This window comes from Somniosus microcephalus, chromosome 6 (genome assembly GCF_052327205.1).
Source record: "Somniosus microcephalus isolate GS21.2 chromosome 6, FLI_Smic_1.0, whole genome shotgun sequence".
NCBI lineage: Eukaryota > Metazoa > Chordata > Chondrichthyes > Squaliformes > Somniosidae > Somniosus > Somniosus microcephalus.
Window position 1 is genome coordinate 136,069,054 of NC_140992.1, and position 26,252 is coordinate 136,095,305.

Here is a 26,252-nt window from a genome sequence, read left to right on the forward strand (position 1 = left end):
TTTTGTGGGAGGACCTGACGAAGATTGGCCCGGAGGGCGCCGAAAAATTGGACGCTCCACTAAGTCTGGCGGAGCTGACCGGCGCCCTCCGCCAGCTCTCTAGGGGAAAGTCCCCGGGGCTGGACGGGCTGACCGTGGAGTTCCACAGGGCGTTCTGGGACGTCTTGGGGGGCGACTACGCGCGGGTCCTGGGGGAAAGTTTGGCGACCGGGGAGATGCCCCTCTCTTGGCGCAGGGCGGTCATTGTCCTGCTGCCTAAGAAGGGCGATCTCCGCCTCCTTAAGAACTGGCGCCCGGTCTCCCTCCTCAGCACGGACTATAAAATATTTGCCAGGGCCATGTCTGCTCGCCTTGGCACCGTGCTGGCCCACATGATCCACCCCGACCAGTCCTACACGGTCCCGGGCCGGACCATCCACGATAACATCCATCTGGTCCGGGACCTGGTCCACCACTCCCAGAGGGCTGGTCTGTCGGTCGCCTTCCTTTCCCTGGATCAGGAGAAGGCGTTCGACAGGGTGGATCACGAGTATCTCTTCGGGACTCTGCGCGCATTCGGGTTCGGGACGCATTTCGTCGCCCGGATCCGACTTCTGTACGCCGCCGCGGAGTGTCTGATTAAAGTTAACGGGTCCTTGACGGCGCCCCTTCGCTTCGGGAGGGGGGTGCGTCAGGGATGCCCCGTGTCCGGTCAGTTATATGCCATTTGCGTGGAGCCTTTCCTGCGCCTCTTGCGGAAGAGGTTGACGGGACTGGCTCTGCAAGGGCCGGGCGTGGAGGTGGTCCTCTCGGCTTACGCCGATGACGTGCTCCTCACGGTCACGGATCCCGCTGACTTGCGGAGGATGCGGGAATGCCAGCAGATTTACTCGGACGCATCCTCCGCCAAGATCAACTGGGAGAAATGTTCCGGACTCCTGGTGGGTCAGTGGCGGGTGGACTCCCTGCCGGAGGAGTTCAGGCCTTTCGCCTGGAGCACCACGCACCTCCTCTATTTGGGAGTCTACCTTAGCCCTGCCGAGGACGCTTGGCCGGCGAACTGGCAAGAGCTGGAGGCCAAAGTCACCGCTCGCCTAGGACGCTGGACAGGACTGCTCCGAGTGTTGTCCTACAGGGGTCGAGCGCTGGTCATAAACCAGCTGGTGGCCGCCATGTTGTGGTACCGGTTGGTCACTTTGATCCCTCCCCCTGCGTTTGTCGCCAAGATTCAGAAGAAGCTCATCGACTTCTTCTGGGACAAAAGGAAGCACTGGGTCTCTGCCGCGGTTCTGTGTCTCCCGCTTAGGGAGGGCGGTCAGGCGCTGGTGTGCCTTCGCACCCAGGCTGCGACTTTCCGTCTTCAGACGCTGCAGAGATACCTGTACGTCGAGAATCCTCCGAGATGGTGTGCGCTGGCGACGTTTTTCTTCCGCCAGCTGCATGGCCTCAATTACGACACGCAGCTCCTGTTTGCGAAAGTGGGCAGCAGGCGTGCCGGCCTGCGGGAGCTGCCTGTCTTCTACCAGGAACTACTATGGGTTTGGAACTACGTCGCTTCCAGGCGGAGCTCTCCCCCGTCAGGAGCGGCGGCTCTCCTTCGGGAGCCGCTGCTCAGGAATCCGCACCTCCACGAACACGGGTTTGGGCGGCTGGCGGAGGGTAGGGCTGTGGCTGGCAAGGTGACCAGAGTCGGGGACCTGCTCGATGGCGGAGGAGCGGGCTGGATGGCGCCGGAGGAGCTGGCGCGGCGCCTGTCCTGGGCCAACGTCCAGCTCGCGGTCGAAACCATCGAATCGGTAAAAGCGGCACTGGGCCCCGACTCCACTAGGTGTATCGAGGCGGCTCAAGCACGTGGGGCGATCCCGTCCGAGCTTACCCCCGTTCGGACGGAATTCCTCATCGGCGCCCGGCCCCGAAACTCCCCTCGGGAACCGGCGCCTCACAACTTGAGCCGTCTCGAGGAAATACCCTCCGTGCCTTTTCATTCCGCGCGGAGGGGTTTCCTGTACGGGCTGCTCCTGCACACTCTCCACTTTGCCATCTTCGTCTACCGTCCGGACACGCCTTGGCGTGGCGTTTTGCCGACCGGCGGTAGCGGAGGTCCCCAATGGAGGGCTCTCTATGCGGGAGTCCTCCCTTGTTCCATCGGGGACTTGGCCTGGAGGGTGTTGCATGGAGCGGTCCCGTGCAATAAGGTTTTAAGTAGGTTCACGGACTCCCAGGCCGCCTGCATTTTTTGCGGCCTGGAGGAGTCCGTGTTTCACATTTATATGGATTGTGAGAGGTTGCAGCCCCTCTTTCACTACTTGAAGGGGCTGCTCCTCGATTTTTGGTTGCACTTCAGTCCCACGCTCTTGATCTACGGTCACCCGGTGCGGAGGGGAGCGGACAGGTTGGAGGACCTCCTTGTGGGCCTGCTCCTGGGCCTGGCTAAAAGAGCCATCAATTGGTCCAGGCAGCGGGCGGTCGAGGGGGTCGTCCAGCCGGATTGCCTGCATCTCTTCCGCGGCCATGTTCGCGCCCGGGTGGCCCTGGAGATGGAGCACGCGGTGTCCGCCGGTGCGCTTGAGTATTTCCGCGACCGGTGGGCGCCGCGGGGACTGGAGTGCATCATCAACACGGAAAACCAAATTTTAATTTGATTTGTTAAGCTTTAGTTGAACTTTTGTTTATTTACAGTCGAATTGGGTTTTTTTTGGGTCCAAATAAAAGAGTACCCTCTGTTCAGTAAATACCTGTTATCATTGTTCTCCTGCAGTCCGTGTATTATTTATACTCAGACACTACATTGTCGACGAACAGGTTCGAACTCACCTGCAGTACTGCATCACCACACGGGGATCTTTCCCTGAGAAGAAGCTTCACGGAGGTCGAAGTCAGAACAATGGGCGTCGACCGCGGGCAACCGCCCAAGGATCCATCGGAGTTCGGAGAGTTGCAGGTAAGGCTGTGGAGAGCTGGGCTTGGCTCCCCAGTCAAGGTGTTCCAGCAAATCGTGCTGGTAGCAGGTAGTGCGCTGACCCTTCCGGACTGCGGCGGGCTCGAGCTCGATCGAGCGGCTCTGCAAAGGGGCCGTGCAGCGTCGTCGGGAGGAAAAGAGAGAGAGGGTTGAGCGCACAGGGCGCAGTCGGTGCCCAAGAACCGGGCAGCGTAGCAAAAATAAAAGAAGGGGAAGGAAAAGTGAGACGCGCCGAAGTCGCGGGTCACCACCATTACCCTACAGAATGCTAGGAGCAGCGTGGCAACAAGGGGAAGAAGGAAAAGCGTGGGAGGCGCCATTTTATTCCATTGGGGAAGAAGGAAAAGCACGGGAGGCGCCATTTTAATCCATTGGTGAAGAAGAAAAAGCGCGGGAAGCGCCATTTTAAATCACCCAAGATGCCGAAAAGTGGCAGTATCACTGCTTTTGACAACGAGGTAGAAGACACGACCATGTATGTGGAAAGAATTGAAGTGTACTGCAAGGCAAATGAGGTGGCCGATGGAAAGAAGGCGGCGGTATTATTAAATTTGATGGGTGCGAGAACGTATGGCCTATTGCGGAATTTAATTACCCCAGCTAAACCAATGGAGAAAAGTTTTGAAGAGATTGTTAATATCTTACAGGAACACCTAAACCCTACACCGCTGCTGATAGCAGAAAGATTCAAGTTCCATAAAAGAAACCAGCACAAAGATGAGAGCAATGCTGACTATCTTACGGAACTACACAAGTTATCAAAGCACTGCCAGTTTGGAGCAGGACTGGCAGACACCTTACGGGATAAGTTTGTCTGCGGGCTCCAGAGTGAAGGAACCCAGAAACGACTACTTTCAGAAAAGGACCCGATGCTAGAACAGGCTTTCAGCGTGGCAGTATCCTACGAAGCAGCAGCACGGGGAGCTGCGGAAATACAACAGAAACCACAAGAATACCGCACTAACAAAATGGCGTATGGAGCAGAAAAGTGCTATCACTGCGGCAGAACAACCCATGATCAGAAGGACTGCTGGTTTAAGGACAAAGTATGCAGGCAATGTGGGAAAATGGTACACATAGCAAGAGTCTGCAGGTCGGGAAAGAAAACCAACACTACAAGAACTACTAAGGAAAAGTACAAGAAAGTAAAGAAATTGACAGACAGTAGTTCGGAAGATCAGGAGAGTGATAAGGACTCCGGGAGCAGGAGACTAAGTTGTCTAAAGTTACACAACGTGATCGCAAAGGAGGATCACCGAACCATTTGGGTCACCCTCATGATAGCAGGGTCCCCAGTAAAGATGGAATTGGACACAGGATCAGCCCTAACTGTCATGAATCGACGAGACTGAGTGGCTATTTTCACACATACCCTTGAAGGACACGTCCATTGTATTGAAGACATACACGGGGCAAAAAGTCTACCCCAGAGGAAAAATAAGGGTGCCAGTTGAATACAACGGCAAGGAAACACAGAAACTGTATCTATACATACTACCAGATGGAGGACCACCATTATTGGGATGTGAATGGATCCAAAAAATACAATTGGATTGGCATTCCATTCAGGCGCTAACTGTGACTGATAAAAAGGATGATGACGTCACACCTGGACGACTGTCAAAAATTCTAACTGACGCGAAAGAGGTGTTCCAACAAGGACTTGGGACTCTAAAAGGAGTAACGGCAACGATAAAAATCGAAGATAACGCAAACCCAAATTTTTTTACGGCCAGACCGGTACCTTACGTAATCCGCCCAGCCATTGAAGCAGAGCTGGAGAGTCTGGAGTGCTCGCCTGTGCTGTCCAAGGTGGACTGGAGCAAGTGGGCTACACCCATCGTTCCTGTAATGAAGAAATCATTGAGCAGCACGCCTGGGGAACCGAAGAAGGTTCGCATCTGTGGGGACTTCAAGGTAACTGTGAACCCAGTCCTGCACACAGTACAATATCCACTTCCACGGATAGAAGATATTTTCACCTCACTATCTGGAGGGAAACGCTTTACAAAGATTGATCTGGCCCAAGCGTATCTACAAATGGAGGTGGAAGAAGCATCTAGGAAATACCTCACGATAAACACTCATAAAGGCCTTTACCAGTACAATCGACTGGTATTCGGGGTAGCATCAGCCCCGGCTATTTGGCAGAGGGCGATGGAACAAGTCCTGCAAGGGATCCCAGGGACCCAGTGTTATTTGGACGACATCCTGGTTATGGGCGAAAATGACAGTGAACGCCTTGCCAACCTGGAACAGGTGGTCACGAGATTACAGGAATATGGGCTACGAGCCAACCGCCCCAAATGCGAGTTCTTCAGGAGACAAATCTCGTATTGTGGCCACATGATTGATGAGGAAGGGTTGCATAAGTCGCCGGACAAGATTGAGGCTGTAAGTCAAGGCTCCAGCACTGGAAAATGTGTCGCAACTGAGGTCGTTCCTCGGGTTGGTGAACTACTACCATAAGTTCTTGCCGAATTTATCTACAATACTGCACCCACTGAACGCCCTACTGCAAACTGGAGTAACATGGAAATGGAGTGATGAGTGTAAGCGTGCCTTTCAGAAATGTAAATGCCTAATCACTTCAAAAGAAGTATTGGCCCACTACAATCCAACACTACCGATTCGGTTAGCATGTGATGCGTCTCCCTACGGCATCGGAGCGGTGCTGTCACACAAATTCCTTGACGGTTCAGAGAGGCCAATAGCCTTTGCGTCGCGCTCGTTAACCTCAGCCGAACGTAACTACGCCCAGATTGACAGGGAGGCCCTCAGCCTGGTGTGGGGGGTGAAGAAGTTCAATCACTACCTGCACGGGCAGAAATTCACCCTACTGACTGATCATCAGCCCCTGGTCTCCATTTTTAACCCAAAGAAGGGCATTCCGGTGATGACGGCGCAACGGCTGCAAAGATGGCCACTTTTTCTAGGGGCACATCAGTACGACATAGAGTACAAGGGTACGAAACAGCATGGAAACGCTGATGGGCTGTCGCGCCTACCGTTGCCTACAGTAGAGGAAGCACCTGCAGTGGACCCTGTTGAGATATTCCATGCGACCATAGTCGAATGTCTACCTGTTACAAACTCAAGTATAGAGAAGGAAACCCGAAATGACCCGACATACTCTCGGGTCTATGATTTGACGGTGAAGGGATGGCCAGCACATGGCGACTCACTGTTGCCAGCATTCTCGCCAAGGAGAGAACAGCTGTCAGTGTGCCGGGGGACCTTGATGTGTGGATCCCGAGTGGTAATTCCACCCAAGTTGAGAGACAGCGTGCTCAATGAGCTTCATGAGGGTCATCTGGGAGGGGTAAAAATGAAGAGCCTAGCCAGGGCGTTTGTGTGGTGGCCGGGAATCGATAAAGAAATCGAGGATATGACCAAGAGATGCACAGGATGCCAGAAGGTCCAGAAAGCTCCACCACAGGCCCTGCTACCTCCATGGGAGTGGCCCTCATCTCCATGGCAATGGGTACACATTGATTTTGCTGGTCCATTTATGGACTCAATGTTCCTAATCGCTGTGGACGCCCATTCGAAATGGCCAGAGGTCATCAAAATGTCCTCCACCACCACGGAGAAAACTATTGCAGTCCTACGGATCATCTTCGCCAGGAATGGCTTGCCAGAACAGATTTGCTCCGACAATGGGCCACAGTTTGTGTCCGAGGATTTCCGGAGATTTCTGAGGAATAATGGGGTGAAACATTACACATCTGCCCCATATCATCCAGCCACAAATGGATTGGCTGAGAGGTTTGTTCAGACCTTTAAAAAGGCAATAAAGGCAATGTATAATGACGACATACCACTACAACACAAGGTGGATAATTTCTTGTTTGCTTACTGGAATGCGACACATGCAGTCACCAACCAAGCTCCAGCCATAATGTTCTTCAACCGAAGGCTAAGATGTCGCCTGGATTTGCTCAAACCAAACATAAGACGAGATGTTGAGGATAAGCAATTCCAGCACATAAATGAGAAGCCAACCAGGAGCTTCAAGATAGGGCAACCAGTCTTGGCCCGCGACTACCGAACAGAAAAATGGCAGCCAGGAACGATATGCACACAGCAGGGACCACTAATGTACACAGTGGATGTTGGAGAGAGCATCGTGAGACGCCATGCTGACCAGATTCTAGAGTCACAGGAACAAGCCAAACCCATACCACGAGCAGGTGCACCTGGTAATCAACCCGAAGTACAGATTGCGTCTACCTCCGAAGCAGTGGTATTGGAAGCTGACGAACCAACCAATGACAATGAGCCAGAATCAACTCCGCTGCAAGAACAGGATACTTGAGAAAGGTGCAATCCAGTCAGGATCAGGAAGCCTCCTCAAAGACTGAACTTATAAATGATTATTTCAGTTGATGTATATAGTACAGAGAAAATTGTAATTAGTTATTATTTAGTTGTTAAATGAATGTTATGTACTGTTTATCTAAAAGGGGAGGAATTGTTGTGTATGTACCTTTAAGAGAAGAACTGATTCTATACTGCAGTACCGGCAGTGACCACCCCTGTATATAAAGCCATAGCAGGCTTCTGTACGTCAGTCTTAAGTTACCCTCTGTTCAGTAAATACCTGTTATCATTGTTCTCCTGCAGTCCGTGTATTATTTATACTCGGACACTACAGGTGCAAAGTAGGAGGCTGGCCGGGGAGCATTGGAATAGTCAAGTCTAGCGGTAACAAAGGCATGGATGAGGGTTTCAGCAGCAGATGAGCTGAGGCAGGGGTAATGGGATCAATGCGTAATCCAGATACCCCTGAAACCCTAAACAACTAGGTTATGCAAGCACTGCTCATTACATTTTTTGAAGAGGTAACAGAGAGAATAGACAAGGGTAATGTAGTAAATGTAATTTATCTAGATTTTCAAAAGGCCTTTGATAAGGTACCACATAATAGACTAATGAATAAGGTCAGAGAATGCGGAGTCAGGGGACAAGTAGCAGAATGGATAGCTTGCTGGCTTCAAGACAGCAAGTAGAGAGTAGGGGTAAAGGGTAGCTATTCACAGTGGCAGAAGGTGGGTAGTAGTGTTGCACAAAGATCAGTGCTGGGACCACTGTTGTTCACAATTTATATTCACGATTTAGATGTTGGAATCAAAAACGCAATTACTAAATTTGCAGATGACACCAAATTGGGGGGTATAGTTAATATGGAGAAGGACCAACAAATTACAGGAAGACATTAATAAACTTGCAGAATGGGTATATAATTGAAAAATGAAATTCAACACAGATAAATGTGAGGCATTACATTTTGGTAGGAAGAATAGGGAGGTCACTTATTACTTGGAGGGTGCGAGTTTGGGTGGGGTAAAGGAACAAAGGGATCTTTGGGTATAAATACACAAATTACTAAAAGTTGTGACATAAAAAAAGCAAACCAGGCACTAGGGTTTATTTCTAGAGGGATAGAATTGAAAAGTAGTGAAGTTATGCTAAACCTGTATCAAACCTTGGTTAGACCACACTGCGTGCAGTTCTGGTCACCATATTATAAAAAGGATATAGAGGCACTGAAGAGGGTGCAGAGAAGATTTACAAGGATGATACTATTATGTCCGTGTATAATTGAGACACGGACTGCAGGAGTTGATTATAACAAGTCTTTACTGAATGGAGACAACCTGGAAACTGAAACTACAGAAGCCTGCTAGGGCCTTTTATACAGGTGTGGTCACTGCCGGTACTGCAGTCTGAGACCAGTTATTCCCTTAAAGGTACATACACAACAATTCCTCCCCTTTTAGATAAACAGTACATAACATTCATTTAACAACTAAATAATAACTAATTACAATTACAATTACGGTTGCTAGATACATTGGTTGAAGTTAAGCAATTATAAGTTCAGTCTTTGAGGAGGCTTCCTGATTCTGTCTGGATAACGCCTCTTTGGGGTATCAGGTTCTTCTGGCAAAGTTGAGTCGGGATCAATGTCGTTTGGTTCGTCTGCTTCCAATATCACCGATTCTGCGGTAGATGCAATTGGTACTTCGGTTTCATCGCCAGGTGTATCAGATCGTGGTGTGGAGTTGACGTTTTCCAGTGACTCTAGGATCTGGTCAGCATGGTGTCTTACAATGCTCTCTCCAACGTCCACGGTATACATTAGAGGTCCTTGCCATGTACAGATCGTTCCTGGCTGCCATTTCTCTGTGCAGTACTCCCGGGCCAAAACTGGTTGACCTATCTTAAAACTCCTGGTCGGTCTTTCATTCATATTCTGAAACTGCCTGTTCTCCACATCTCTTCTGATGTTTGGCTTAACCAAATCCAAGCGGCATTGTAGTCTTCGATTGAAGAACATCATGGCTGGAGTTTGGTTGGTAACCGCATGTGTCGCATTCCGGTAGGCAAACAAGAAGTTATCCACCTTGTGTTGTAGGGGTATATCTTCATTACACATTGCCTTGATAGCCTTCTTGAATGTTTGAACAAACCTCTCGGCCAATCCATTAGTGGCTGGATGATATGGGGCGGATGTGTAATGCCATTGTTCTTTAAGAACCTCCGGAACTCTTCAGACACAAACTGTGGTCCATTGTCAGAGCAAATCTGTTCAGGCAGCCCATTCCTGGCAAATATGGTTCGTAAGACTGTGATCGTTTTTTCTGTGGTGGTTGAGGACATTTTTATTACCTCTGGCCACTTTGTGCATCCACCGCAATTAAAAACATCGAGTCCATAAAGGGACCAGCAAAATCAATGTGCACCCTTTGCCATGGAGATGAGGGCCACTCCCATGGATGTAGAGGGGCTTGTGGTGGGGCGTTTTGGACCTTCTGGCATCCTGTACAGCTCTTGGTCATCTCTTCGATTTCTCTATCGATTCCCAGCCACCACACAAACGCTCTGGCTAAGTTCTTCATTTTTACCCCTCCCAGATGACCCTCATGAAGCTCATTGAGCACTCTATCCTTCAATTTGGGTGGAATTACTACTCTGGATCCACACATCAAGGTTCCTCTGCACACTGACAGCTGTTCTCTTCTCGGCGAGAATGCTGGCAGCAGTGGTTCGCCATATGCTGGCCATCCCTTCACCGTTAAATCATAGACCCAGGAGAGTGTCGGGTCATTTCGTGTTTCCTTTTCTATGTTTGCATTCGTCACAGGGAGACATTCGACTATGGTCGAGTGGAATATCTCCACTGGATCCACTGCAAGTTCTTCTTCCACCGTCGGCAACGGTAGGTGCGACAATCCATCAGCATTCCCATGCTGTTTAGTTCCTTTGTACTCGATGTCATATTGGTGTGCCCCTAGGAAAAGGGACCACCTCTGTAGCCGTTGTGCTGTCATTATCGGTACGCCCTTCTGAGGGTTGAAAATGGAGACGAGAAGTTGATGATCAGTTAGTAGAGTAAATTTCTGACCGTGCAGATAGTGATTGAACTTCTTCACCCCCCCACACCAGGCTGAGGGCCTCTCTGTCAATCTGGGCGTAGTTACGCTCGACTGAAGTTAACGAGCGTGACGCAAAAGCTATCGGCCTCTCTGAACCATCAAGGAATTTATGTGACAGTACCGCCCCAATGCCGTAGGGAGACGCATCACACGCCAGTCTTATCGGTAGTGATGGGTTGTAGTGAGCCAATACTTCTCTTGAAGTGATTAGGTCCTTACTCTTCTGAAAGGCCCGCTTACATTCATCGCTCCATTTCCATGCTACTCCCGTTCGTAGTAGGGCGTTCAGTGGGTGCAGAATAGTGGACAAATTCGGCAAAAACTTATGGTAGTAATTCACCAATCCGAGGAATGACCTCAGTTGCGACACATTTTCAGGCGCTGGAGCCTTAACTACCACTTCAATTTTGTCAGGGGACTTATGCAACCCCTCTTCATCAATCACGTGGCCACAATACGATATCTGTTTCTTAAAAAACTCGCACTTGGGGCGATTGGCTCGTAGCCCATGTTCTCTTAGTCTAGGGAGCACCTGCTCTAGGTTGGTAAGGTGTTCACTGTCATCTTCACCTGTCACTAGGATGTCGTCCAAGTAACACTGAGTCCCCGGAATCCCTTGCAGGACTTGTTCCATCGCTCTTTGCCATATCGCCGGAGCTGATGCTACTCCGAATACCAGTCGATTATACTGGTAAAGACCTTTGTGAGTGTTTATCGTGAGATACTTCCTAGAGGATTCTTCAACCTCCATCTGCAAATATGCTTGTGCTAGGTCAATTTTTGTAAAACGCTTCCCTCCAGATAGTGAGGCGAAGATATCTTCTATCCTCGGAAGAGGATATTGTACTGTGTGAAGGACTGGGTTCACCGTCACCTTGAAGTCCCCACAGATGCGAACCTTCCTTGGCTCCTCAGACTTATTGTTTAACGTTTTCTTCATGACAGGAACGATGGGTGTCGCCCACTCGCTCCAGTCTACCTTAGATAACACGCCTGCATTCTCCAGCTCTGCCTCGACGGCTGGGCGAATTGCACATGGTACCGGTCTTGCTTTGAAAAACTTGGGAATTGCATTCTCCTCTATTTTTATCGAGGCGGTTACGCCTTTAAGAGTGCCCAGTTCTTGTTGAAATACCTCTTTGGCGTCAGCTAAGATTGTTGACAATCGTCCAGGAGTGACGTCGTCATCCTTTTTACCAGCCACCGTCAGTGCCTGAATGGAGTGCCAGTCTAAACTTATCTTTCTGATCCATTCACGTCCCAATAACGGTGGTCCACCATCTTGCAGTATGTAGAGATACAATTTCCGTATTTTCTTGCCGTTGTATTCGACAGGCACCCTTATTTTTCCTCTGGGGTATACTTTTTGCCCCGTATACATCCTCAAGACAATGGATGTCTCTCTCAAGGGTATGTGTGAGAATAGCCGCTCGTAGTCTCGTCGATTCATAACGGTTAGAGCTGATCCTGTATCCGATTCCATTTTGACTTGGGACCCTGCTATCGTGAGGGTGACCCAAATGGTTCGGTGATCCTCTTTTGCGATTACGTTGTGAAGTTTGAGACAGCTTAGTCTCTTGTTCCCGGATTCACTATCGCTCATCTGGTCTTCGGAACTACTGTCCATCATCTTTTGTACTTTCCTGTACGGTTCCTTAGTAGCCTTTTTGTTGTCGTTGGTCTTCTTCCCAGACCTGCAAACTCGTGCAATGTGTCCCATCTTTCCGCATTGCCTGCATATTTTGTCCTTGGACCAGCAGTCCTTCTGGTCATGGGTTGTTCTGCCGCAGCGATAACATTTTGCAAATCCCCGTGTCATTTCGTGGGTGCCGTATTCCTGTGGGTTTTGTTGTATTTCCGCAGCTCCCCTGGCTGCTGCTTCGTACAATACTGCCACGCTGAAAGCCTTATCTAGCGTCAGCTCTTTCTCTGAGAGTAACCTCTTCTGGGTTCCTTCACTCAGGAGTCCACAGACAAATTTGTCCCGTAGGGTATCTGCCAGTCCTGCTCCGAACTGGCAGTGTTTTGATAGCTTGCGTAGTTATGTAAGGTAATCAGCATTGCTCTCATCTTTATGCTGATTTCTCCTGTGGAATTTAAATCTTTCTGCTATCAGCAGCGGTGCAGGGTTTAGGTGTTCCTGTAGGATAGCAACAATTTCGTTAAAACTCTTCGCCTTCGGTTTGGCTGGAGTAATCAGGTCCCGCAATAGGCCGTACGTTCTTGCGCCCATTAAATTTAGCAATACCGATGCCTTTTTCTCATCGGCTATTTCGTTTGCCTCGCAATATACCTCGACTCTTTCCACATACGTGGTCCAGTCTTCCATTGCATTATCGAAGGCAGTGATATAGCCAATCTTTGGCATCTTGAAAATCTAAGATGGCGCCTCCCGCGCTTTGCCTTTTTCCCCGATTTAACAAAATGGCGCCTCCCGCGCTTTGCCTTCCCCCTGGATTAAGATGGCGCCTCCCGCGCTTCTGTCTTCTCCGTTGTTGCTAGCGCTGTTGCTGGCATTTTATGCCTTGATGGCGACGCCCTATGGTCTTCGCGCACTTCCCCCCGCGCTGCTGCTAACGCCGCTCTCCGCGGTTTCCGTGGCAAACTGCAGCTCCTCGCGGCTTTCTGCGCGTTTAATTTTTTTTTAATTTCCCCATCGTCAGAACAACCCTGCGGGACTCTTGCCTCCCTCTTCTCGGGTCTGTATGATGCCCGGCTTCGTAGCACCAGCCACGCCCTGTGTGCTCCACCCTCTCTCTCTCTCCTCTTCCCGACAACGCTGCTCGGCCCCGTTGCAAGCCACCCGCTCGAACTCTAGACCGCCGCAGCCCAGGAAGGATCAGTGTACTACCTGCCACCAGCCCGATTAGCTGAAGCACCATCGACAGGATAACCAAGCCCCGCTCTCGACAGCCTCTCCTGCAAATCTTCAACTCCGCTGACTCCGAGGCGGATGCCCACGGTCGACGCCCGTTTCTACTGTTCCTTCCTTCTGGCCTCGACCTCTGATAACTTCGCTTCAGGGATGGATCCCCATGAGGTGGTGCAGACTGTAGGTAAGTTCGTATCTGCTCGTCGCCAGTATTATGTCTGTGTATAATTGAGACACGGACTGCAGGAGTTGATTATAACAAGTCTTTACTGAATGGAGACAACCTGGAAACTGAAACTACAGAAGCCTGCTAGGGCCTTTTATACAGGGGTGGTCACTGCTGGTACTGCAGTCTGAGACCAGTTATTCCCTTAAAGGTACATACACAACAGATACCAGAAATGAGACTATACATATCTGGAAAGGATAAACAGGCTGGGTCTCTTTTCTCTTGAAAAAAGGCTGAGGGGTGACCTAATAGAGGTCTTTAAAATCCTGAAAGGTTTTGATAGAGTGGATACAGAGAGAATGTTTACACTTGTGGGGAAGAGCATAACTAGGGGCCATCAATATAAGATAGTCACCAAGAAATCCAATAGGGAATTCAGAAGAAACTTCTTTACCCAGCGAGTGGTGAGAATGTGGAACTCGCTACCACGGGGTAGTTGCGGCAAATAATATAGATGCATTTAAGGGAAGGCTAGATAAGCATATGAGAGAGAAGGGAATAGAGGGTTATGCTGATTTAGATGAGGAAAGGGGAGGAGGCTCGAGTGGAGCATAAACACCGGCATGGACTGGTTGGGCCCAATGGCCTGTTTTTGTGCCGTATATCATATGTTACACTACCAGGTTCTTTACAATGCTGTCTGCACTGAAACATAGAAGATAGGAGCAGGAGTAGGCCATTCGGCCCTTCGAGCCTGCTCCGCCATTCAATGAGATCATGGCTGATCATCCAAATTCAGTACCCTGTTCTTGCCTTCTCTCCATATCCCTTGATCCCTTTAGCCTTAAGAAATATATCCAACTCCTTCTTGAATATATCTAATGAATTGGCCTCTACTGCCTTCTTTGGTAGAGAATTCCACAGGTTCACCACTCTCTGGGTGAAGAAATTCCTCCTCATCTGTCCTAAATGGCTTACCCCTTATCCTTAGACTGTGACCCTTGGTTCTGGACTCCCCGAACATCGGGAACATCCTTCCAGCATCTAGTCTGTCTAGTCCTGTTAGAATTTTATAAGTTTCAATGAGATCACCTCTCATTCTTCTAAACTCCAGCGAGTACAAGCCCAATCGACCCAATCTCTCCTCATACGTCATTCCTGCCATCCCAGGTATCAGCCTGGTGAATCTTCACTGCACTCCTTCCATGGCAAGAACATCCTTCCTTAGATAAGGCGACCAAAACTGCACACAATACTCAAGGTGCGGTCTCACCAAGGCCCTGTACAACTGCAGCAAGACATCCTTGTTCCTGTACTCAAACCCTCTAGCTACGAAGGCCAACATACCATTTGCCTTCTTAACCGCCTGCTGCACCTGCATGCTTACTTTCAGCGACTGGTGCACAAGGACGCCCAGGTCTCGTTGCACTTCCCCTTCTCCCAATCTATTGCCATTTAGACAATAATCTGCCTTCCTGTTTTTGACACCAAAGTGGATAACCTCGCATTTATCCACGTTATATTGCATCTGCCATGCTTCTGCCCAATCACCCAACCTGTACAGCTGAGCTCCTTTATACCAAAGGATTCCTTTACAGTGCCAGATCATTCTCTACTCCCAGACTGCTCCGGGGTATTGGCCACTTTTCTCTGGCTGTTAAGTTGAGCAGAAAAGTAGATATAAATAAACATGTAAGCAAGACTGGTAGAAAGCATTGGCCCAGAAATTCGGGTCGGGGGCTTCCCGTGGGTGTAAACCCCCGGCCTGCACTTATCTTGCGCGCCGGCTGTTGAGCTGTGGGCCCCCGTGGAATTCCAATCTGGGGCCTGGTCCAGCTGCCGGCGCGCAGTGCTTGCGTATCCCAGGGGCGCAGTTAGTTCGATGCGTCCCCTGGGATCACGTGGGCCATGGGGAGCCAATCGGAGCAGGGAATGCTTCATTCATAAGATTGACAGGAAGAGCTGTCAAAACTTATAAATACTACGACCCCAAAACAGCACTAAATCTTCAAATCAATTTTTAAAAATCAATTTTTTTAATAAACTATAAATTACATGAAATAACTATTTTAAACAATAATTTAAATTTTTGAAAAAAATAATTTTATTTTCTAACGGGGCTAAAAAAACTTACCTTGCTTTAAAGTATTTAAAAATAATAAACCTGTGGGAAAAAATGTTTTAATTTTAATTAATTCACCACTTACCTTGTAAAAAGCAGGCCTTACACCTGCTTTTTAACGGGCCAGAAATTCCAGGCCAGTAGCGTGAGTACGGTCGGCTTACTCACGCTTCTGGCCGTTGGAAATGCCGGCGTTCAGCATGAACAGCGCATGCGGGGAACGCCGGCATTTCCAGACCTCGAGCGCGTGCGACTGCACAGGCAGCGCTTGCGCAGTGAACTTCGTGGATTTCATTCATGAAATCCGTGAGGTTAAGTCCTTAGAAGTTACACTGAAAAAAAGCAAGTGTAAAGTGGTTCATTGGCTGCGGAGGAAGATATATTTTATCGTGGAGCTTTTGAAATGCAATATTTTTGTTTGGGAAAGGGAGGGAAGTTATTTTAAGAAATTTTAAGTAAGTTTTAAAGTTAAAATTTTTTTAAATTTTTTTTTAAGGGTTTTCAGAACGGTAGGTAGAAGGAGCAATTGTGGCTGTGTGAATGGAATGTGAGAATGAGTTATGTATGTATGTCCACATATATTCCTTTACGTATATGTATGTATGTTTTATATTCCTTTACTATGAATGTATGTTTTTAATTATGATTTTCCAATAAGTTACTTTCTCTGAAAGTCATAATTAAATAATACATTCATACACATAAGTAAAGGAATATATACATAACACGCAAAGGAATATATACAGACATACATACTTTCAGAAGCTCCACGATAAGAAATATCTTCCTCCGCAGCCTCTTTAGCAACTGTACCCATGCTTTTTTCATGTGTAAGTTGTAATGACTGGACCTCACTGAAAGCATTAATGAAAGCGGCGAATTATACTGCGCACGCGCTGCATGTGCAGTCGCACGCGTTCTGCCTCTGAACCCCTTCGTTCAGAGGACAGGAAATGCCGGTTTTCCCCACATGCACTGTGCATGCTGAAAACCGGCATTTCATCCGGCCAGATGCGTAAGTACCCCGACCGTACTAGCGCATTTGGAAGGGAATTATTGGGCCAACATTTTACATGTCAATAAAATAAAAAATTTAACACTTGCACGACTTGCCCCCTCGCATCTGCGACTGAGGGTCCAAGGAGGTCCATTGCGCAAGAGGTCATCATCGGACGTATCCTCACACTGTTCCCTTTGGGGAACTGTATGAAGTGGTGGAAGGATTTATGGCCGTGATTAACGCTCATTCCGTGACCGTAACCATCTTTGAACCAGCCATTAGGGTGGTTAGCCCTATGGCGGGAGGGTTTTACGGGCTCCCACAACCCATCTGAGGGGGGGGGCCACCAACACCCACGGACGCAAGTATCCCGCTGGATGTCCACCCAGAATTTAAAGTTGGAGCTCCGACTCCACTTGCCGGGACTGTCTGGAGTGGGGTTCAAAACCCTACTCCTTCTGGCCCAGCGGCGGGGATGCTTACTGCTACGCAAAAGGCCCACTCCGCACAAAAGGTGACACCCATACGTTTCCTGCGCCTTTTCCCTCCCCGTGACTGGAGCCCTATGCTGCCATTTCACGTTGCTAATCGGATTGGGCGTTTGTCATAGCGGTAGGATCCCCGCCGCTGGGCCAGATCAGGGTAGGGTTTCAAACCCCGCTCCAGACAGTCCCGGCAAGTGGAGTCGGAGCTCCGGCTCTAAATTCTGGGTTGACATCCAGTGGGATATTTGCGTCCGTGGGTGTGGGTGGCCCCCCCTCCTTGTATAGCTTGTGGGAGCCCGTAAAACCCTCCCGCCATAGGACTAACCGCCCTAATGGCTGGTTCAAAGATGGTTACGGTCACGGAATGAGCGTTAATCACGGCCATAAATCCTTCCACCACTTCATACAGTTCCCCAAAGGGAACAGTGTGAAGACACGTATGATGACGACATTGCTAAATAAAAAAATGGAATTAAAAAAATTCTTTTAGGGCTTTTAAAAGTCTTTAAATTGCTTTAATTCTCTTTAAAACTACTTCAGATTACTCAAAATAATGTAAACATTTTAAAAAGTTTATAAAAGTTACCAAAATCTTCAAAAAACTTCCAAAAACCTATTTAAACTGCTGCTTTGCATGTAAAAAAGCAAAGCAGCTTGACAGAAACATTGGGGGCGTGTCCAGTGAAACTGAGACCTCAAGGGGCGTGTCTCACTTACACTGCACGCTCCTGGGTCCGCGCTGGCTGCACTCCTGGGCGGCGTGACGTCATACGCTGCCCGGGAATGTGCTTTCTATTTCTCCAAGTTCAGGCGTCCCAGAAGCTGATCGGCAGGAGCGCGGGGTAAGTGCAAATACGGGGCTTGCACGCGCTGCAAGCCCCGTTCTGGAATTTCTGGCCCAACATGTGTAACTTCTGCAGACTTACCCTCCCGGGAAAACCTGCAAAAAAAAATGAAGTTCGATGTGCACGCGCAGCCTCTCCTGCGCACGCGTTCGAACTCTGAACCCCTGCTTTCAGGGGAACGGAAGTGCCGGTTTCCCGCGCATGTGCAGTGCATGCAGGAAACTGGCACTTCCATTAGGCTTACGGGTGAGTACCCCGTGCATACTCACCCGCGGAGACCCGAATTTCTGGGCCATTAACTGAAGAGACATCTATTTCAAAAGAATTTTATGCAGTGTTATGTGGGGGAGGGGTGAACATCAACACCAACTCAGACCTGGCATTGGGCAACACAACAAAGGTTTAACAATTTTACTTGCCTCCTCAAAAAATGTCTTCCAACTCTTTAGAACTACATTCATTCTGAAAACAGTAATTATATTTGCTTTATTCAAAATAATGTATTTTAACTGGTTTGATCTGTGTATGTGCAGGAACAGATTTGAAACAACAAAAGCAACAACTTGCATTATCTAGCGCCTTTAATGTAGGAAGAGGCGTTTACAGGAGCATAATCAAACAAAGATTGACACCAGGCCAAAGAAAGAATAAGCTATTAGGATGGGCGACCAAAAGCTTAGTCAAAGAGGTAGGTTTGAAGGAGGGTCTTAAAAGGAGGAGAGAGAGGTGGAGAGATGGAGATGTTTAGGGATAGAATTCTAGGGCTTAGGGATAAGATGGCTGAAGGCATGGCCACCAATGGTGGGGCAAAGGGAGTGGGTATGCATTTCCTTAGAGGAATGCAGAGTTCCTGGAGGGTTGGAGGAGGTTACAGAGATAGGGAGGGAGGGGGGGGGGGGACGAGGCTATGGAGGGACTTGCACATAAGAATAGGAATTTTAAAATTCCACATGGTTCAGCTACCCTCCGGCACATCACCTGAATAACTTTCTTCATATATGGGCAGGCATCATTACAGAACCCGAATCCTGTCCTCACCCAGCATTCATATGTGCATTTCTCAGCAGGAGAAATTGGACAGTCATCAGGAGTGGGAGCCCTAGTTGATTATTCCATCTCTAATTCCAGGGGTATTGAAGCAATCTTGAAGCCCTTCACACTGCCCTAACTGAGATCAGCTAACCTAGCGCCGATTAGTGATCAAACTGGGCCCTTTCTGATCTGAAGCTTTGATCACACGACAAGTAATCATTGCCGAAGCTAATATTTTTTAGGGGGAAAAAAACCCTTATTAGTTCTGATAATGGGGCGATACTATAAATACTGAAATCAGCTGGAAAGATTGTCTCTTACCCATCCGCCCCGTCTCCTAAGCCATGTCACCAGTGTTTTCCGGACAAACTCTCCCAAGCAGTCGACTATCGTGTGTACCATGGCGTGCTGCCCCTGCTTCACACAGTCGACGGCCAGTCCTCCAGCTACAGCATACAGGGCCACCACCTTCCCCCAGGTTATACCTACACAGCAAAAACACAGGAGCACTCAACATATAGAACCATAAAAATAAAAGAGCACTCAACATGAAAGTTTTGTTTAAGATTGATATCCGCACATTATTTCCCTTCATCAGTGAGGATTTAGCATCATAGAATTGTACCGCACAAGAGGCCATTCTGCCCATCGTGCCTGTGACAGCTTTCTGAAAGAGCTCTCCCCATTTCCCTGCCCTCTTCCCAGAGCCTTTTCAGTGAAACAGGGAAGGTTTTTGTGGTGAGCCGCCACATAAAATAGTGGTTTTGAAATTATTCTGTGCGTTGACACACTTCTAGAAATCTTTGCAAATACGGATACATTTCTGATTTCCTCAGTACATAACGACACATTCCCGCAGCCCGTACCTATTGCAACAGTCCCGGAACCATTAGTAAATGCAGACTCCTGGGTATTCCCATCAAAATTTGTCACATTCCATGGGCCCTCAATATATACTAACACACTCCCAGGGACCCCTACAGATACTGACACACTCCCAGGAATCCCCCGCAAATACTGACACACTCCCGGGGACCCCCTACAAATTCTGAGACACTCCCGGGGACCCCCTACAAATACTGACACACTCCCGGGGACTCCCTGTAAATATTGTCACACTCCCGGAGACCCACTGTAAATACTGACACACTCCCGGGAACTCCCTGCAAATACTGACACACTCCCGGGGACTCCCTGTAAATATTGTCACACTCCCGGAGACCCACTGTAAATACTGACACACTCCCGGGAACTCCCTGTAAATACTGACACACTCCCAGGAACTCCCTGTAAATCCTGACACAATCCCGGGGACTCCCTGTAAATACTGTCACACTCCTGGAGACCCACTGTAAATACTGAGACACTCCCGGAGTCCCCTGTAAATACTGACACACTCCTGGGGATCCACTGTAAATACTGAGACACTCCCAGGGACTCCCTGTAAGTACTGACAGTCCTGGGAATCCCCTGTAAATACTGACACACTCCCGGGAATCCCCTGCAAATACTGACACACCCCCGGGAATCCCCTGTAAATACAGACACACTCCTGGGAATCCCTTGCAAATACTGAGACACTCCCGGGAACTCCCTGTAAATACTGACACACTCCCGGGGACCCCCTGTAAATACTGACACACTCCCGGGGACCCCCTGCAAATACTGACACACTCCCGGGGACCCCCTGTAAATACCGACACACTCCCGGGAACTCCCTGTAAATACTGACACACTCCCAGGATTCCCCTGCAAATACTGACACACTCCCAGGCACTGCCTGAAATAATGACACGCACCCTGGTTTCAACTTTTAAAAGGCCGATTGTTGACCTAAGCGAAAGGCACTGTTATCATTGCCAAAAGCATTTTTATTAGTGCACAGCAACAGAAATAACAAACTAGTAAGGAACAAATAAATCTACAATTCACAGACAGAAATCTACTGATCTCAGACGCACGCGAGTCCACTGTCCTCAGTTTATATAATGATGCCCTAAAGGTTTTGAAGGAAGATATACTTATTGTTATATCGGTTACCTCCTGCAGGAGAGTCTGATAGTTTAAGGCTACTTTAAGAGGCAGCCTGGGAGCAGAGATTAGGGGAAATTAGGATAGTAGTTTGTAGACCTCCGCCATGTGCTGTCCTCGGATTTTCTGCATCCTCTCTACAGTCCATCAGTAGGCCTGCTCCTGGAAGAGGTGCAGCCTCTGCGTTCACACTTCAATGAGGTGGGAAGGGGCATTCCCAGACTCCCAGCTCATTTGGCTGTGAGCGATACTACTAGACCCTCCACTGTAGGGCCAACTGAAGATGCGTGAGGCATAGGCCTGGCCCTAGACCCTCAGGAATGGAGGATCAATGGGCGTCCTGGGTAGGGGTGCCAATACTCCAGGACTGCCCTGGAGTCTCCAGGAATTGAAGGTCAATCCCCAGGTCACTGCTGCCAGCAACCCCGGGAGGACAATCAAAGGGGAAATAAAAGAAATTGTTTTTTCCCCCCTTTCTTTGAAGGCTTTTGTTTATTAGTTACAATAAATGGGATATAAAGGCTATTTGACGGGGTGAGGAGGTCATGCAATGAAACCTCCAGGAATCCGAATTGGCAATTCAAGGGCAGGCCGAAGGTGCAGCAGGCAAATGTTTCATTTAAGGCCCACCTCTGGTCCTCCCCCCCCCCCCCCCCCCCCCAACAGGTGAGCTGATGGGTCTGAGCCTTTCTAACTGCTTCTGGAAGGCCTGTCGATGCCTTCCTCCCCAGGGACTGAGCCTGCAGTGAGCGAGAAGCCCAGGGAGGAAAGGCGTTTCCAGCTGAGTCTAATGGGAGCCGGTTAAGGAAAGTCTTTGGTCGAGAGCTCCTACTCAGTTCCAGGAAGTTGAATGAGGAACTCTGCCCACATTCCACAGAATGATGTCACGCAGGGAGCTCAGCACAAACTTGGCTCCAGGCTGTCTCTAGACCATAACATTCCCCAACAAGACATGACTGGTGCACCATGGATTCGGCAGGTTTGCTTACTATTTTCAAGTACCTTGAGCCGACGGCACTCAGTTATACTGCTGCCTCTGTATCACTCTCTAGTTTGCAACAAGTGCAAATTTTTTAAACTGACAATCGGGTGTTTATTTCTCAGTTTGCAGTTTGACTGCAGCTGGTGCAAGCCCAGAGTCCTGTGAGAAACCGCCTCCCGTGAGGAAACCGCCTCCCGTGAGGAGATCACTGCAGTTATATTGCAGAATCCAAGTTCATTGACTTGTTTCTGTGCTGTAAATTCTTTCAGCCTAAATGGTCTGTGCTGGTGCTTCTGCTCCACACGAGCCTCCTCCCACCCTTCTTCATCTCACCCCATCAGCATATCCTTCTATTCCTTTCTCCCTCATGTGTTTATCTAGCTTCCCCTTAAATGCATCTATGCTATTCACCTCAACTGCTCCATGTGGTAGTGAGTTCCACATTTTAACCACTCTGAGTAAAGAAGTTTCTCCTAAATTCCTTATTTGGATTTATTAATGATTATTTTAGTTGGCCTCTAGTTTTGGATTCCCCCACAAGTGGAAACACCTTCTCTACGCCTATCCTATTGAACTCCTTCATATTTTTTAAAGACCTCTATTAGGTCACCCCTCTGCTTTCTCCTCTCTAGAAAAAAAGAGCCCCAGCCAGTTCAACCTTTCCTGATAAGTATAACCACTCAGTTCGGATATATTCCTTGTCAATTTTTTTGAACTTTCCCCAGTGCCTCTCTATCCTTTTTGTAATATGGAGACCAGAACTGTTCACAGTACTCGAAGTGTGGTCTAACCAAGGTTTGATATAAGTTTAATATAATATAACATAAACAGAGTTTATATATAACAGACATGTAGAAACCTGTGTTAATTGGGTAGAATATATTTTCCTTTTCATCAACTGGGATTAACTGAGATGATTTCAAATTTAAGTTTGATAAAATATCATTACTGTAAACCTGTATCTAATCAGTTCCTGCATAACATGATCAAGATATGTTTGAACTGATCCAAAGAACACGTCACTGTTTACGCTATGTTACAGCAGATCTTTCCCTCAGTGAGGCTGTTGTGTGGCTACTTTGTACAATGAAACCCACACCAGGATGTGGTCGGAGAACTAAGCAAACATTCTGCTTCAGTTCTGGCACAATGTAGTTCATCGACATTACTAACTGCCTGCCGAATACAGACTACTGCCCCTTCATCTCTGTCAGGGCTGCTCGGCTTGCTTCGAGTTCCAATCAATTTGCATCTCCTAGGTTGGTATGGACACCCAAGTACCACACCATATTCTCCTTCCTCTGTGCCACACATCATTCCCTGGCTGGTACACAGCCCACTCTGAGGACTCTGTCTCTTGTCCAACAGTGGCCTGAGAAGCTTCTCCAATGTCCCAGCAAGTGAGTAGTTGAGCCATACAGACCAGCAAGAAACCAGATGCAATACACAGTTGATGCCGAGGATGGTGCTACTGATCTCAGGTTCCCTCAGGTTAATAGCCAGGGGTCCCATTCCAGATTGTCACCCAGTGACCCCTGCTGGGTGTGTCTGTCTATAGACATAGGGTAGGATAACCTGTTAACACTCAGCTCAGACATGAATACTGACTACAAGAAGGTGATCACAACCCAAGAGGTCAATTAGAAAAAATGGGTGGCAGGACCTTCCTGGCTAAATAAAGTCATTGACCTTCTGACTCTCCATCACTCTCTGTGGAACAAGTTAATAATCTATAGATTGGAGCAGTCTGCTGCAGAGAGCTAGCCAGGAGTCTCAAACATGTTTCCCAACCAGATGGCTCATGGTCTGGCCCTATCCAGCCAGTGAGTGAGAACTTTCTCACTCAAACCAAGACTTCCCACAGGCAAATGACGCCACCTTCCCACTTTTTGTGTTCTTGCTTCTAAAACTGGATTTCAGGGCTCACCCCAGTGAAACTCTTCTTTTTGAAAGGTTTCAATTGCAGAGCAATTCGAAGGTCTGTGACATGTACACATCGCTGCGAATCCATGTGCTGCACCATTACCTCAGTGCCATTACTGCTGTGTGAGTCTCTTTAGGTTAGACCTCTGATCTCAGAGGTACGAATGAGACATCGCCAATGTTGCACTGAGTTACAGTCCGTGGCAATGGAGCTGGAAAGTACCACACCACAGCTGATTTTCCAAACAGGTGAGACTTTTAAAAATCGAGGCGTTGCCGGATCGGGAGCCGAAGTAGGTCAGCGAGCAGAGGTGATCGGGACTTGGCGCGAGCACAGGTTACGGGCAGCAGAGCTTTGGAGGAGCTCAAGTTTACGGAGGGTGCAAGGTGGGAGGCCAGCCCGGAGAGTATTGGAATAGTTCAGTCTGGAGTTAAGAACGGTACGGATGAGGGTTTCAGCAGCAGATGGGCTGAGGCAGGGGCCGAGATGCCCCTGGTTAATTTCCCGCGTCTGACTGGTGGGAAGCAGCTGCTGACCGGTGGGCTGGAGCCCAGTGTCAGGTGGCAGGAGTCCCCTGGCGCGGACCAATGGAACGGTTAGCGGGGAGGGAGTTTGGGAGGACTTTGCGACTGGGATGGAACCCAGGGCAGGGAAAAGCCTAAGCATACCTGCTGATGTTATGGCCCCAGCTCCCCCACTTAGGCCCACGGTTAAAATAGCAATCGGGACCCGATAACATCACCAATCTGCATACTTAAAGAAAAACCCAACAGTTTCTGCAGCTTAAAATTGCGGGAAGAGAGTGGACGTTGGTGAGTGAGTCGCCCGGCGATTTTAAATGCCTGCCTAGTTTCTGCGGGGCGGGTAGTGTTAAAATCACTCCTTCAATCTCGAGCCTTAAATCAGCTCAGTACCACACTGAGTGGTACGTTAAGCAGAGAGCCATTGAGGGAGCAAGGCTAAGGCTGAAACAGACGTGGCAGAAATGTTCCACTCCTCAGCTGCAGCAAAATTATAAATACAAGTGTAAAGTGCGCACACTGGTTGGATGTGTTCCAGGAGGTTTCGTCACATGATCTCCCGCCCCCACGCTCCCGCCATTGGTCAACCAACATGTCCATCCTGATGGTGCCCCGCCTTCCCACACCAATTGAGATACGAACAGCCTATTGTTACCTGATTGGATGATTCTTGGCTTTCAGTCAAACAGCCTTTGCCCTCTCCAATAGTTTTATAACTGAGAAGCCAAAGCACTCAAAGAAAACAGGAAAAATTTTTTTTTTTTTTTTTTTTAAAGCTCCTAAGATTTTCTCCCGGGTTTGGTCCCAGCAGTGACCTGGAGATTAATCTTCAATTGGAAGACCAATTAAATACATATTTTGGTTCTGTCTTCACAAAGGAGGACACAAATAACCTCCCGGAACATAAGAAATCGGAGCAGGAGTAGGCCAATCGGCCCCTCGAGCCTGCTCCACAATTCAATAAGATCATGGGTGATCTGATCCTAACCTCAAATATACTATCACTCTCCATCCCACCCGAACCCATGTGATCTCCCGGGAGAGGCGAAAAACCAGATTTTTTAAAACCCAATGGCCAATTTGGGAGAAAAAATCTGGGAAATTCCTCTCCGAACCATCTAGGCGATCGAAACTCGTCCAGGAGATCACTCTGTCCCTATATTTTCTACAGTACTTACCTTCTGTAAAGGCGATCTCCACCCCAGCCAGGAACAGCAATAAAATCATCTCCTGAAATCTAACAGAATTAGAACACAAGAAGTAGGAGCAGAACCAGGCTACATGGCCCCTGGGCCCGCTCCACTACCCACAGAGCCACGACCATTCCGAACCTACACTCATGTCCAATTACCTGCCTGCTCCCCGTAACCCTTAATTCCCTTTACTTCTAGGAAGCTATCTATTTCTGTTTTAAATTTATTTAATGATGTAGCTTCCACAGCTTTCTGGCGCAGCAAATTCCACAAACCTACCACCCTCTGAGTGAAGAAGTTTCTCCTCATCTCAGTTTTGAAGGAGCAGCCCCTTATTCTAAGATTATGCCCCCCAGTTCTAGTTTCACCAATCATTGGGAACATCCTCACCGCATCCACCCGATCAAGCCCCTTCACAATCTTATATGTTTCAATAAGATCGCCTCTCATTCTTCTGAACTCCAATGAGTAGAGTCCCAATCTACTCAACCTCTCATCATATGTCCACCCCCTCATCCCCGGAATTAACCGAGTGAACCTTCTTTGTACTGACTCGAGCGCAAGTATGTCTTTTCTTAAGTATGGACACCAAAACTGTATGCAGTATTCCAGGTGCGGTCTCACCAATACCTTGTACAACTGCAGCAATACCTCCCTGTTTTTATATTCTATCCCCCTAGCAATAAAAGCCAACAT

The 26,252-nt window shown here is 48.5% G+C and overlaps 1 protein-coding gene across 2 annotated transcripts in view; it reads right to left on the reverse strand.

The window, feature by feature from the left end:
* LOC147116105 (bcl-2-related ovarian killer protein-like) overlaps positions 1-26,252 on the reverse strand; it is a 115,289-nt gene that overhangs the window by 6,060 nt on the left and 82,977 nt on the right. Inside the window, exons 4-5 of one of the 2 annotated variants that reach the window (XM_085990840.1) lie at positions 19,227-19,390; positions 18,219-18,335 (exon numbers count right to left, since the gene is read on the reverse strand). In XM_085990840.1, the coding sequence (XP_085846966.1) occupies positions 18,297-18,335; positions 19,227-19,390 (203 nt within the window). In that variant the 3' untranslated portion in view covers positions 18,219-18,296. Of the gene's footprint in view, positions 1-18,218; positions 18,336-19,226; positions 19,391-26,252 lie in introns of those variants that run through there. The other variant, XM_085990839.1, reaches the window with a different exon arrangement.